Here is a 13718-nt window from a genome sequence, read left to right as displayed (position 1 = left end):
GTATTTTGTGAAGTATAAGGGATTGCTTGTCTGTGAGGGTTTAACAGGATGGACCGGCTGAGGAAACGGTCAAGGGCATATGTGCACACGCTTAATCCGTGACTAAGAATGGTCAGAGTCCCTCACCTTTTGTTCCTAACACAGCTTGTGCTGGGCTAGGGACCTCTGTCTCAGGGAAGCAGCCCTCAGGGACCTCATGCTGACACTCACCCATGCTTACAAGGGCAGGGCGTGCATGAGAGGGGCAGTACTGCCACTGATGTTATTTATTTCTCAACAGCGAGAACTCTCAAAGGCTTCCAAATCTGATGCTACTTCTCGAATCCTCAATTCGACCAACATCCAGTCCTGAGAAGCCCTGATCAGTCAGCCAGCTGTGGCTTCCTGTGCCAAGACTGGACCTAATTAGAGAGGGGTGGTTTTCATTTTTCTTAAATTTAGGTGTCCTTGAAAGCCTCGAGAGGTTCCATTACCATGGGCCTAACTTACAGAAGTAAATGAGTGTTACAGATGAAACTCCATAATAGGCTTAGTGGGTCCTTAGAGACTTGGTTTTATTTTGATTCAACAAACACATTAAAACTTAGTTCATAGCATTAAGTGCAAATTTTAGCATATTGAATCTAATTTCTTTTTCTGCCCCATAATTCCTCTTGCTAAAGCACGATCAAGGGCTTGTTTTATTTCACCATTGTGTAGGAAAATGATTGACTATGCCCATCCTTGGGGTATGGGACATGAAGTAATTTTGGCTTGTACACTTATAATTAGCAATTAATATCTTTTTTGTTTAGAGATATTCAGTTAATGCTATAGCTATGATAGCTTTGCTCTCACCTAAAGGCCTGTCCCTACCACACGACAGCCTTCCACCTGATGAGGATGTCTGCATGTCAGAAGCTGAGACAGCCAAAGAGGTGATGGGGCGGCTGGGAGCTCCTTTGTTAAACTGTGTACAGTTCTGTTATATAGTGCAGTGCCCTTGGTGGGGGCATGTGTATGTGAACACACGTGCTTGTCTGAACTCGAGTTCTTCAGTTTTTCTCTGGGTCCTGTCCCCCATCCCTGTGCCCGTTATGCCTGAGTTCATCTGTCCCCTGCAGTTGCCAGCCAAGTTGGGACACTGTTTGGATGGGTTGGGCCATTTCTGTCGTGGAGATCTGGAATTTTGCACATGTCAGTACTGGGGAGTTGTTCCTGCTGTGGCGTCCACGAAGAGGCTCCTTCTTGACCTATCCTGTCGATCACTACTGCTCTCCCCAAAGCACTATTTATTATCCTGTCTGCGCCACTACTTCTGTCAGCACATTAAATGGTTCTCAAAAGCTTACCAGTGTGGACTTGATCTTTGTCAGCCATGCTGTTTAGTCATACGTATACAGGTCCTGTTTTTAAAATATAAATATATTCTTAAGAATAAATTAAAATGTGTATACTTACATTTCAGAAAGATATATTGTGGTGTTTGGTTTTTTTCCCAAATCACTTTTTGGTTGGTTTGGTCTGCGGAAAACAGAAAAGGCTAAAAGAACATATAAGAAATTTTCAGTCGGGAGTGTGATTTTTATATTCTTTTGTGCATTTCTTCGTTTAAGAACATCTTATATTCTGAGAGAAGTTTTTTTTGAGAAATAAAAAACCTAATTCCTGATGTATAAAGAGGCTGAGGCAGTGTTAAGGAAACCTCTGGTTTCACTACTCTTTATCATTAACAGGACTAACTTCTATAGGGTAAGGCTTGCCTGGCTTCTTAATAACCTTTATTTTTAGTATTAAAAAAACACATATTTAAAGTGTATACTTTGATACATTTTGACATAGTATATACATCTGTGAAACCATCACCACAGTCAAGTTACTTAACATCCATCACCCCTAAAAGTTTCCTCCTGCTCCTTTATAAGTCTTCCCTCCCTGCCCCACCCCCACCCCCCACTGATCTGCTTTCTGTCACTATAGAGGAGTTTGCATTTTCTAGTTTTATCATATAATAGGTATTAGTTTTGGGTCTGACTCTTTGACTATTTCATCATTTTGAGATTCATCTGCATTGTTGCTTGTATCCTTAGTTATTTCTTTTTTTTGTTGAGTTGTATTCCATGGTATGGATATACTACAGTTTATTCAATTATGTATATTCACATTTGGGTTATTTCCAGTTTTTGGCTATTAAAAATACAGCTGCTGGGCCGGCCCTGTGGCTTAGTGGTTAAGTTTGGCGCACACTGCTTCGGCAGCATGGCTTTGTAGGTTTGGATCCTGGGCACAGACCTATACCACTTGTCGGCCATGCTGTGGCAGCAACAGCCCACATATAAAGCAGAGGAAGATTGGCACAGATGTTAGCCCAAGGCTAATCTTCCTCAGCAAAAAAAAAAAAAAATAGAGCTGCTATGAACATTCAAGTACAAGTCTTTGTATGGATATATATTTTCTTTTTCTTTTGAATAAATACCTAGGAGTGCAATGGCTAGATCATACGTATGGTAAGTGTATGTTTAACTTTTTAAAAAACTGCTAAACTGTTCTGCAAAGTGGTTGGACTATTTTACGTTTGCATCAGTAATGTATGAAAGTTCCAGTTTCTCCATCTCCAACACTTGGTATGGTCAGTCTGTACAATTTTAGCCATTTTAGGAAATCTGAAGTGGTATCTCGTGGTTTTATTTTGCACTTCTCTAATGACTGTTCATGTTGAACATCTTTTCACATGCTTATTTGCCATCCTTCTCCTTTGGTGAAGCACCTATTCACTATTTTTCCCATTTTAAAAATTAGGTTGTGTTCTTACTGTTGAGTTTTGAGAGCTCTCTATTCTGCATACAAGTCCTTTTATCAGACATGTTTTGGAAAGATCTAGTCGGTGGTTTTTCCTCTCATTCTTTTAACAGTGTGCTTGAAGAGCAGAGGTCTACTTTTGATAATGTCCATTTGTTCTTTGAATCGTGCTTTTCTAAGAAAAAGAAAATTCTAAGAAATTTTTCTAAGAAAATCTTTACCTAATCCAAACTGGTAAAGGTTTTTCTCCTAGAAGTTTACAGTTTTAAGTTTTAGGTTCTACGTTTATGCCTGTGATGCACTGTGGCTCTGTGTGTATCTGTCTCTGTATGGTTCCACGTATGGCTTTAAGCCCATTCTTTTTGCACACAGCCGTCCAGGTGTCCAGCACCATTAGTTGGAAAGGGTGTCCTATCGCCACTGCCTTGCCTTTGCACCTTTGTCAAAAATCAGTCATCCGTAGATGTGTTTCTGCTCCCTTGATGCATTTGTCTTAATGCCAATACTACACTGTCTTGATTACTGTAGGTTTATACTAATTCTTGAAATCAAGTGGTATTAGTTTTCAACTTGGTACTTTTAAAAGTTATTTTGGCTGTTCTAGATTCTTTCCATTTTCATATGAATTTTAGAACCAGCTTTTCAATTTCTAGAGAAAAATCTTCAAGGATTTTCATTGGGATTACATTGGATCTGTAGATTAATTTGGGGAGATCTAACATGACAAACCCACAGACAAGGCATATCACTATTTATTTAGGTTTTTCTTAGCAAGGTTTTATAGGTCCTGTGTACAGATCTTTCACATCTTTATCAGATTTATCCCTAAGTATTTCATATTTCCTGATGCTATCATAAACGGTATTTTTAAATTATAATTTCCAATGTTTTTTGCCTGCATATAGAAATACAATTGATTTTTGTATATTGCTCATGTATCTTGCAACCTTGCTAAACTCACTTATTAACAGAAAAATGAAAAAGAAAAAAATACTCAGATGTTTACAGATTGGCTCTGTGTTGGAGCACGCCATCAGGGCTCAGCCAGGCTCTTTACAACTCTGCCTTAGTCTTCACTTCTTGCTCCTGTGGAGCCTGAAGGCTAGCCAAAAGTGAAGCTTAGTGTTTACTCAGGCACTTCTGAGCATATATCCAGCCCTGGGCATGTGTTATGCATTCTCAATTCCCCAGTATATTGTGGGAGCTTTAAAACGCCTCTCCTCCTACATCTCTCCTTTCCCAACCTCTTTCTTCCCGGGTTCTCTGTATGTCTGTTGCTTGTCTCAGCTGTAGTCCCTTGCCCAGGCTGCTGCAGCCAGTACTTGTGCCTTTAAATACTTTCGGCAAAAGCTGCCCAGCCCTGGGAACACTGAGTCTGGAGAAACAAAGGCCAGCTCTTGTGATGATCCTTCAGGGAGCTGCCAGATACACTGAAACCCACAACCACAGGTCTTTAAGGACCATATTCCTCCCTCTAGTACTAGTGACCTGCACCAGAAATGTGAGCTCTCATCTTCATAGCACCCCCCTGCCAGTATGGAGTGTAGGAGATGGTAGGCGGGCCATTTAAAATACCATGGCATTCTTACCGCTAAGCAGCAGCTGCTTTCTTCACCAAGACTTCCCCTGGTGGTTGTAACTTTTTGACTAGATTTCTAGAGTTCTACAAAAGTTGATTCTGAGTTTTTGCCAGCTCCTTACAGTAGTCCCCCCCTTACCTGCGATTTCACTTTCCACGGTTTCAGTTATCCATGGTCAGCTGTGTTCCAAAAATATTAGATGGGAAGCAATTCATAAGCTTTAAATTGCATGCTGTCCTGAGTAGTGTGATGAAATCTCACTCTGTCCTGCCCGGGAGGTGAGGCATCCTTTCATCCAGCTGTATATGCTACCCTTCCATTAGTCACTTAGTAGCCATCTGTTATCAGGTTGACTGTCGCAGTATCCCAGTGCTTGTGTTCAAGTAACCCTTAATAATGGCCCCAAAGCACTAGAGTAGTGATGCTGGTAATTTGGATACGCCAGAGAAGTCTGTCCTTTAAGTGAAAAGGTGAAAGTTCTCGACTTAATTAGGAAAGGAAAAAAATCATATACTGAGGCTGCTAACATCTATGGTAACTTTTATTATGGTATAGTGTTATAATTGTTCTATTTTATTATTAGTTATTGTTAATCTTACTGTCCCTGATTTGTAAACTTAACTTTATTGTAGGTATGTATGTATAGGAAAAAACATAGTATATATAGTTGGCCCTTTGTACCTGTGGATGTGGAACCCATGGATACAGAGGGCTAAGGCACTTGAGCATCTGCAGATTTTGGTATCTGGTTGGGGGCGGGGAGGGGTGGTCCTGGAACCAACCCCCTGCAGATACCAAGGGACAACTAACTATCTAGGGTTCAGTACTAGCCCCAGTTTCTGGCATCCACTGGGGGTCCTGGAACGTATCCCTCGTGGATAAGGGGGACTACTGTGGGTGCTTTTGTGGAGACACGGTGTCCTGGAGTTCCCTACACCATTTTCAGTGATGTCCCAATTCTAAATGTTTATGCACCTAAAAACAGAACTGAAAGGAGAAATGGACAAATCCACAATTAGGGTTGGAGACTTCACTCTCAGTAACTGATAGAACAACTAGGCAAAAAATAATCAATGTAATCCCATCATTAATCAGCTGGACCTAGTTGTAGAACAATCCATCCAGTGACAGCAGAATACACGTTCTTTGCAAGTGCACATGGAATAGTCACCTAAACAGACCATATTCTGGGTCATAAAACAAACCTTAAATTCTTTAAAAATTGAAATGATCAGGGGCCAGCCCAGTGGTGTAGTGGTTAACTTCACATGCTTCACTTTGGTGGCCCAGGGTTCACAGGTTTGGATCCCAGGCACAGACCTAGGCACCACTCATCAAGCCATGCTGTGGTGGAGTCCCACATACAAAACAGAGGAAGATTGGCACCGATGTTAGCTCAGCAACAATCTTCCTCAACAAAACAAAACTCAGAAGTGATCAAACTATGTTCTCTGACCATGATATATATATAATAACAAAAGCTCTCAGAAGATAGATACCCAAATACTTGGAAATTACATAACACTTCTAAATAGCACATAAGTCAAAGAGGAAGTCTCAAGGGAAATTAGAAGATATTTTGAACTGAATGAATGACAATAAAATTTGAGAGATGCAGCTAAAGCAATGGTTAGAGGAAAATTTATAATAGTAAATGCTTATATTAAAAAAAGTCTCACCTCAACAATCTAAGCTTCCACATTGCAAAAAGACAAGCAAAATAACCTGACAAGACAGGAAGTAAACTAAGAGCAGAAAGCAATGAAATTGAAAAGACAAAACAATATAGAGGGAAGTAATGAAACCAAAAACTACTTAAAAGAAAAATAAATCAGTAAATCTCCAGCCAGACAAAGAGAAAAAAAGAAAACTGATTGATTAATAATATCAGGAGTGAAAGAAGGGATATCACCATAGACTCCACCAACTTGAAAAGGATAATGAGTGAAAACTACCAACTCTATGCACAGAAACTTGACAAATGAAATGGGCAAATTCCTTGAAAGACACAAATTACCAAAACTCACACAAAAAGAAATCATCTGAATAGTCCTATAGCAATCAAAGAAATTGAATCCATCATTGCAAACCTTCTGAAAATGAAATCTCCAGGCCTAGATGGTGTTACTGGTGGATTGTACTAAACATTTAAAAAATAACACCGATTCTATACAATTTCTTTCAGAAGACAGTAGTTGGAGCACTTTTCAACTCTTTGAGGCCAAAATGACCCTGATACCAAAACCACAGAAACACAAAAGAAGAAAACTATAGACTAATATCCTTCATGAACATAGACACAAAAATCCTTAACAAAATATTAGCAAATTAAATCCAAAAATATATAACAATATAAGATGACGAAGTGGGGTTTCTCCTGGCCATCAAGGCTACATGGCTGGTGGGAATGTGAGATGTTGCAGTTGTTTTGGAAAACGGCCTGGCATTTCCTCAAAAAGTTAAATTACCATAGGACCCAGCAGTTCTACTGCTAGGTATTAATACCCAATTGAAAACATGTTCACACAAAAATACGTACATGCATGTTTACAATATTAGTCATAATAACCAAAATGTGGAAATAACTCGTGTCCGTCAGTTGACAAATGGATAACCAAAATGAGGTATCATATCCATACAGTAGAATGTTATGCAGCCAAAAAAGGGCTGAAGTACTAATATTACATGCCACAACATGGATGAGCCTTGAAAACACACTAAGTAAAAGAGCCCAGACACAAAAGGCCACATGTGGTATGACTCCATTTATGAGACGTCCAGAATAGGCACATCCATAGAAATAGAAAGCAGATTAGTGGCTGCCAGGGGTTGGGGGTAAATAAATAGTGACTACTAACTGGTACAGGGTTTCTTCTTGGGGTTATGAAAATATTCTGAAATTAGATCATGGTGATGGTTGCACAACATTGTGAATTTACTAAAAGCCACTGAATTATGTACTTTAAAAGAATGAATTTTATGGTATGTGAATTAAATATAATTTTAAAAAATCAGTCTAATCCACCATATTAACAAACCAAAGGAGAAAAACCACACAATCATATCAACTGATGCAGAGAAAGCATTTGACAAAATTCAACATCGCATGATAAAAACTTCTAGAAAACTAGGAACAAAAGGGAATTTCCTTAACCTGACAGAGGCCATCTACCAAAGCAAACTTAGAGGTAACATCATCCACAACAGAGAAGGGCCACAAACAAGGCAATGAGGTCCACTCTCACCACTTCTATTGAGCATTGTTCTGGAATTCCTAACCAGAGCGGAAGACAAGAAGAAAGAGAAACGACACGCAGACTGGAAAGAAGAAACTAAACTGTCTTTATGTATAGACAATGTGACAGTAGATGCCAAGGAACCTACAAAAAAGCTCCAACTAATAGTTTAGCGAGGTCATCGAATATAAGGTTAACATACAAAATCATCCTTATTTCTACATACTAGCAATCAATAAGTGAAAACTAAAATTTGTAAAACAGTAACATTTACAATAACTCCAAAACAATGAAATCCTAGGTATAAATCAAACAAAACACGTATAGTATCTATATGCTGAAAGCTACAAAATACTGATGAAAGAAAGATCTAAATATACAGACATACTGTGTTCTTGGATTGGAAAACTCAACATACTAAAATGTCAGTTCTTCCCCCAAATGATCCATAGATGTAATGCAATTCCAATCCAAATACCAGGAAGAGATTTTCTTTTATAGATCAAGATTAATTTACGGTAAAACTCATTTGGAAACTCAAACTAGAATAGCCAAACAATTTTTAAAAGAACCAACTTGGAGGACTCGGCCTACCAATTTTGAGACTGGCTGTAGAGCTATAGCAATCACGACAGTGTGGTATTTCTCTGTGGAAGGATGAAAACAGATCAATGAACAGATTAGCGAGTCCAAGAAGACCTACACAAGAATGGTCACTTGGTTTCTGACAACGGTGCAAAGGCAAGACAGGGTAGTTATTTTTAACAAATGGTGTTGGAATAATTGGATATTCAAGTGCAACAGGAAAAGTACTTTGGCCTATGTCTCACTCCTCATGCAAAAATTAATTCAAAATAGATCAAAGATCTAAATGTAAAATGTAAAACTAGACAGCTTTTAGAAGAAAACATAAAAAATACTCAGTGGCATTAGGTTAGGCAAAGAGTTCTTAGTTAAGACATCAAAAGCATGATCCATAAAAGAAAAAAATTGGTAAGTTGAACTTTAACGAGTTTTAAAACTTGCTCTGCAAAAGATACCATAAAGAGAATGAAAAGACAAACTACCAACTGGGAGAAAATATTTGCAAATCACATATTTGATAAAGGACTTGTATTTAAAATATATAACAACTCCCAAAACTTAGTAAGAAACAACTGGGCTACAGAAGGGGGAGGGGGACAAGCCCTATCAGGATAAAACATACTATAAAGCTTCCCTACCTAACACAGTGTGTACAGCCAGTAGGTGAGAAGGTCTAGAAGTAGACCCAAACACATACGGAACTTACACATGTGATAACGGTGGTATCTCCAATCACTGAGGGTGAGAATACTGGCTAGCCATTTGAAAAAAGATAAAAATTAGAAGGTAGAATGGTGGTTGCTGGGGGTGGGAAATACGAGGAGTTAATGTTTAATGTGTATAGAATTTCAGTAAAGAATGAAAAGTCCTGGAGATGGATGGTAATGATGATTATGCAACAGTGTGTACCTACTTAATAGCACCGAACCGTACAGTTAAAAATGCTTAAGATGGTAACTGTAAAGTATATTTTACTAAAATCAAAAAAAATTGGGGGGCTGGCCCTGTGGCCGAGTGATTAAGTTCACGCGCTCTGCTGTAGGCGGCCCAGTGTTTCGTTGGTTGGAATCCTGGGCGCGGACATGGCACTGCTCATCAAACCACGCTGAGGCAGCGTCCCACATGCCACAACTAGAAGGACCCACAACGAAGAATATACAACTATGTACTGGGGGGCTTTGGGGAGAAAAAGGAAAAAAAAATAAAATCTTTAAAAAAAACAAATTTTTAAGTATCTTAAAGACCCCATGGTCAGGAAAAATTTCTTAAATCACACATACACACACACACACACACACACACACAAATTAACTGTAAGGAGAAATGATAAACTTGACTACATTTAAAGGGGCACACGTATGTGGTGACAGATAAAAACTAGACTATTGGGGCCAGCCCAGTGGCACAGCGGTTAAGTTCACATGTTCTGCTTTGGTGGCCCAGGATTCACTGGTTTGGATCCTAGGTGCAGACCTACACACAACTTATCAAGCCATGCTGTGGAAGGCATTCCACATGTAAAGTAGAGGAAGATGGGCACCGATGTTAGCTCAGGGCCAGTCTCCCTCAGCAAAAAGAGGAGGATTGGCAGCAGATCTTAGCTCAGGGCTAATCTTCCTCAAAAAATGAAATAAAAAATAAAAAGGCCAAAGAAGTATCCCCAGTACCCTGTGCCATGTCTGCCACCTGCTAACTGTGCAATATCTGTTGAGTGATGAATGAATACAGAACATAATGCCAGAGGGAAGAAGAATGAGAACAGACAATATAAAGGCCCTTAGAGGATACAGGAATACATTAAATGACACAATGCGGAGAATCAGGGAAATCCAGAATGCCAGACTTTCTTTAAGATCAATCACCTGGTTTTTTTAAGAAATAAGTAAGTGGCAAGGAAAAAAAATTAAGAGTGTAACTACTACAGAGTTAAAACATTTAAGAGACATATCTCACAAATGTAACATGTAGAACTTGTTTAGGTCCTGATTTGAATAAACCAAGTGCAAAGAGAACATTTATGAGACACTTGAGGAAACTGGAACACTGACTGAATATTTGATGATATTGAGGAATTAGTGTTAGTGATTTTTAGCTATGATAATGATTTTATGTTTTTTTAAGCCCTTATATTTTAAAGATACATATTGAAGTATATACAGATGAAATGATGGTATGATTTGGATTTGCTTTAAAAATAATCCAGTGGGGGTACAAGTGAGGCTGAAGGGATGGAGGCATCTGAGCTGGTGAAACAAGATTGGCCATGTGTTGAAAATAGCTAAAGCTGAATAGTCCACGGTGTATTATTCTCTCTACTTGTATATAGATTTGTATATATGTTTGAAACTTTTCATCATTCAATGTTTAAAATGTTGGTAATAAAGGGCCTTACAGATTAAAAAAAAAAAAAAACCTGACTACGTTAAGAGCTTAAGTTCATCAAAATAAGTTGATATTTTTAAAGCACTTTGACCATTACCTGGCACAAAGTACCACACAAATTTTAAATAAAAATTGGTAGCACCAAAAGATACCATAAAAGAGACAAAAAAACTACAAAATGGCAGAAGACATTTTGAACCCATAACTATTAAAAGACTTGTATCTAACGTATATAAAGAAGACAACTCACGAAGAAAAATACAGAAAATTTTAAAAGGACAGAAAATTTAAACAGGGACTTTCCAACAGAAATACTCCAAATGGCCAATAAACAAATGAAAAGCTGCTCAACCTCATTAGTATTGGGGGAAATGCAAATTAAAACCGCTGCACATACACCTGATGTTTGAGCCACAGCAAACCCTACATTGCTGGTGGGACTATATAGTTATCTCGTAAAGTTGAAGATAGCCTGACCCACCAGTTCTATTCTGAATATTCCACAGATGAACTTGTACACATGACCAAAAATCAGAAACAATGAAAATGACCACTGGAGAGGACTGTGGGAAGATGGTGTAGTGGGAAGCACCAGGAATCTGTCTCCCCACCTGGACAACAGTTGTACTGGCAGAATCTCATGTAGTTATTTTGGGACTCTGGAGTCTGCTGAAGGCTTGCAACTTCTAGGGGAAGGCCTGGATGGTAAATTATGGTCAATGTGGGGCAATTTCAGCTCTTTGCATAGTAGTGACTACCCATCCTCTATCCCCTAACCCAGCCACATGGCAGGCAGCTGTACACATGTTCCTGGAACAGCTTGGAGCCAGGGTGGGGAAAAAAGGAACCTGTCTTCCAAATATCAGGAAACTGTGCTGCTTCTGATCACAGAGGTGTAGACAAAGAGGTAGCCATCGTTGTCATACCTCCCTCCATTGTTACAAGTCTCTCCCCTCTCAAGTAACTTCCAGGAGATTTAAAGGACTGGCACCCTTTTGTTCCCCCTTCATTTTTTACTTTTCTACTTTCAGTAGCCAGACATTAAAGACTAGGACATTCAAGAACATCTACATATATGGGGAAAATTAGAAAGTGACCGTGTATGCCCAAGGAAAGGCTCAGAAAAGACATAAGACATTGAGTTTACACTTCAGGCTGACCTCAGTACAGAGACAGCTTACACCAATAAAAACAATAATAAAAAACAGCAAGTCCTGGGGAAAGGGGAGAAGTGATTTCCAGAGTTACCACATTACTAGATTCAAACGTCTGGTATTCAACTAAAAATCACGAGGCATATGAAGAAACGTGAGAGTATACCCCATTGAAAGGAAAAAGTAACTCAACAGAATTTGTCCCTGAAAAAAGACTTAATGGCAGATATACTAGACAAAAACTTTAAAACAATGGTCCTTAACGTGCTAAAAGAACTTAAGGAAGATGTGGAGAAAATCAAAACAATGTGTGAACAAAATGGAAGTATCATTAAAGGGACAGAAAACCCAAAAAGGGGCCAGCCCCGTGGCTGAGTGGTTAAGTTCACATGCTCTGCTTCAGCAGCCCAGGGATTCACCGGTTCAGATCCTAGGCACAGACATGCCACTGCTCATTAGGCCATGCTGAGACGGCATACCACATAGCATAGCCAGAAGGCCCCACAACCAGAATATACAACTATGTCTGGGAGGGGGTTTAGGGAGAAGAAAAAAAAAGATTGACAACAGATGTTAGGTCAGGTGCCAATCTTAAAAAAGAAAAAAAAATTCATTAGAGGAATTCAAAGGCAGATTTGAGCAGGCAGGGGAAAGAACTGGCGACTTGAAGATAGGACAATGGAAATTATTGAGATTGAGGAACAGAATGAAAAAAGATTGAAGAAAAGTGAACAGAGCCCAACAGACCTATAGGACACCATCAAGCAAACCAACATACACATTGTGGGAGTCCCAGGAGAAGAGAGAAAGGGGCAAAGAGAATATTTGAAGAAATGGCTGAAAACTGCCCAAATCTGAAGAAAGACATGAATATAAACATCTAAGAAGCTCAATAAGCCCCAAGTAAGATGAACTCAGAGACCCACACCAAGACACATTGCAATCAGCAAGAGAGAAGCGAATCATCAGACACAAGGGTCCTCAATAAGACATGTAGATTTCTCATCAGAAACTTGGAGGCTAGGAGACAGTGGACTCACGCAGGAGTTCCCTCTTATCTGTGGTTTTGCTTCCCACAGTTTCAGTAACCTGTGGTCAATGATGGTCTGAAAACATCAAATGGAAAATTCCAGAAATACACCTACGTTTTAAACCGCATGCCGATCTGAGCAGTGTGATGAACTCTCATTACATCTTGCCCAGGACATGAATCATCTCTTTGTCCAGGATATCCACACTGTATATGCTACCTGCCTGTTAGTCACTTAGTAGCTGTCTCAGCTATAACATCAACTGTTGCAGTACCACAGTGCCTGTGTTCAAGTAACCCTTATTTTATTTAATAATGGCCCCAAAGCACAATAGTAGTGCTGCTCGCAATTAAGACATGCAAAAGAGGAGCTGTAAAATGCTTCCTTTAAGGGAAAAAGTGAAAGTTCTCAACTTTATAAGGAAAGAAAAAAAATCCTGCGCTAAGGTTGCTAACATCTACAGTAAGTTTTATTACAATATGTTGTTATAATTGTTCTATTTTATTATTAGTTATTGTTGTTAATCTCTTACTGTGCCCAATTTGTAAATTAAACTTTATCATAGGTATGTGTGTATAGAAAAAAGACAGTATCTGTAGGGTTTGGTTCTCTCCATGGTTTCAGGCATCTACTGGGGGTCTTGGAACATATCTCGTGCGGATAAGGGGGAACTACTGTAATATTCAGAGTGCTAAAGGAAAACTGCCAACCAAGAATCCTGTATGTGGCAAAACTGTCCTTCAAAAGTGAGGGAGAGATCAGGGGCTGGCCCCGTGGCCGAGTGGTTAAGTTCGCGCACTCCGCTGCAGGCGGCCCAGTGTTTCGTTGGTTCAAATCCTGGGCGCGGACATGGCACTGCTCATCAAACCACGCTGAGGCAGCGTCCCACATACCACAACTAGAAGAATCCACAATGAAGAATATACAACTATGTACCGGGGGTGTTGGGGAGAAAAAGGAAATAATAAAATC

The 13718-nt window shown here is 39.3% G+C and overlaps 1 protein-coding gene across 4 annotated transcripts in view; it reads left to right on the top strand.

Annotated features, from left to right (window-relative positions):
* Positions 1-1330, top strand: part of PRC1 (protein regulator of cytokinesis 1) — a 29105-nt gene extending 27775 nt beyond the window's left edge. For all 4 annotated transcript variants that reach the window (XM_044761104.2, XM_044761111.2, XM_044761097.2 and 1 more), the window contains one exon: positions 281-1330. In XM_044761104.2, the coding sequence (XP_044617039.1) occupies positions 281-309 (29 nt within the window). In that variant the 3' untranslated portion in view covers positions 310-1330. The remainder of the gene's footprint in view (positions 1-280) is intronic.
* The last annotated feature ends 12388 nt before the right edge of the window (positions 1331-13718 follow it).

This window comes from Equus asinus, chromosome 2 (genome assembly GCF_041296235.1).
Source record: "Equus asinus isolate D_3611 breed Donkey chromosome 2, EquAss-T2T_v2, whole genome shotgun sequence".
Classification (NCBI taxonomy): Eukaryota; Metazoa; Chordata; class Mammalia; order Perissodactyla; family Equidae; genus Equus; species Equus asinus.
This window is presented reverse-complemented; position numbering and strand designations above follow the sequence as displayed.